This window comes from Olea europaea, unplaced genomic scaffold, assembly GCF_002742605.1.
Source record: "Olea europaea var. sylvestris unplaced genomic scaffold, O_europaea_v1 scaffold26202, whole genome shotgun sequence".
Lineage (NCBI taxonomy): Eukaryota > Viridiplantae > Streptophyta > Magnoliopsida > Lamiales > Oleaceae > Olea > Olea europaea.
Window position 1 is genome coordinate 1 of NW_019244535.1, and position 1,545 is coordinate 1,545.

The window sequence follows — 1,545 nt, forward strand, 5'->3', positions numbered from 1 at the left end:
AAAAAAAATCATTTTCATTAATTATATAGTCCTATCATGTACTGCATAGCTAACAGGGATGTATTTACAATGGAGCCAGAGAACAATCTACAAGTGAAGATAGAGGAGTGAAAGCAAACATGAGACCAGCAGTGAATTTGAGCCATTGAACGGCGTGAATTTGTTCATCGAGATTTGCACAGATCAGGTAAAAATGCTCGGGTTAATTGATATCAAATACAATATTAGTAGTAGCATACGTAAATTCATTGCATCGAGTTTCCATTTATGAAAATTATATACTTGTCATGACTTCAATAAAAAAATCCATGGGCTGGTCATGAGAAGGGTCATGTCGAAGACTAAAAATTAATGAACTTGTTCACTATTTAAAAAATAAACTTTTAGATAATGTTTTTTAAGGAAGAGTTGGAGGTTGTGAAAATCACCTCCTCCGAGAGCCAAATTGTAGTAAAGATCGATAATGTTAGAACAACTGCAGTGAACATAGCTTGGCAGTGAAATGAGAGTCGACGAGGGTGTTTAATCAGATCCTGACGGAATTTCTATCGACCTACACGAACTCACGAATTCATCAGCCACAAGTTAATTGCAATCACTTCAGATGTCTCACCACTAGAAATCCATAGTTCATCCGTCACGCGCCTGCCATGTAATGTATAGATATAACATGTATAGATATTAGGCAAAGATCTTATGTTTGAATCTTGGTAACGCGATAGAAATTCATGAAGGATAAGATGGGTTTAGGCTTTCCCAGAGGGGATAGTATGTACGTTAACGCCTAGGGCATAGAGACTCGGGTCATAACAAAGAAATGCACATTTTTGTAACAACCCGATCTCTATGCCCAAGCCGTTAACTTGAACTATTAATTCTAGAAGAGTCTAAACCCATCTTATCTTTCATGGCTTTCTATCGCTTCCCAGGATTCGAGCACAATTTTTTCCTTAAGAGATACTTACGTTGAATCCAGGTAGATGTCTTGCGTTCGAATCATGGAGTTGCAATAGAAATTTGTGAAAGGTAAGGTCGGTTCGAGCTATCAAGAGCAGATAGTGTTGGAAATTTACTTATCATGTACAGAAATAAAACGAATTTCAATTCCAATCAGGATTCATCTTTGTGTTTAAACACAAATTGTGATAAAAGTTATACCTTTTTCTAGATCTGCAAACTCCTTTGCTTTATCTTTGTTCCAGCAACTTGGATCTGCCTCCCACAACTGCCCAAGTGTCCAGCCTCCAATGAATTCCACACAAAGAACAGATTGTAGCCACCAGGGTTTTCTTTTCTTGTGCTAACAAGAATTATGAGAATCTCTATGAATTAAAAACCCTAGTCACGTATTTATATTAGCCCAAATGGGTTTGGTCTCACCCGATTCAATATTTAATTAACTCATTTAATTAAATCTGATCCGTGAATTAATTAATTCAATTAATTAATTCGAGCCTATAAATAACCAATCCAATCAATTAATTTATCCAACGATTGTTAAATTAATTAATTGACAAATTACAATCTTCCAATTCTCTTTTGTGT

At 35.7% G+C, this 1,545-nt stretch overlaps 1 protein-coding gene across 1 annotated transcript in view; it reads left to right on the forward strand.

Moving 5' to 3' along the window:
• Nucleotides 1-56: 56 nt before the first annotated feature.
• The window catches only part of LOC111383176, a gene marked incomplete at its 5' end in the record, with an annotated part of 21,060 nt that continues 19,571 nt past the window's right edge, over nucleotides 57-1,545 (forward strand). The window contains 2 exons of the mRNA XM_023007255.1: nucleotides 57-131; nucleotides 388-480. Of these exons, the coding sequence (XP_022863023.1) occupies nucleotides 57-131; nucleotides 388-480 (168 nt within the window). The remainder of the gene's footprint in view (nucleotides 132-387; nucleotides 481-1,545) is intronic.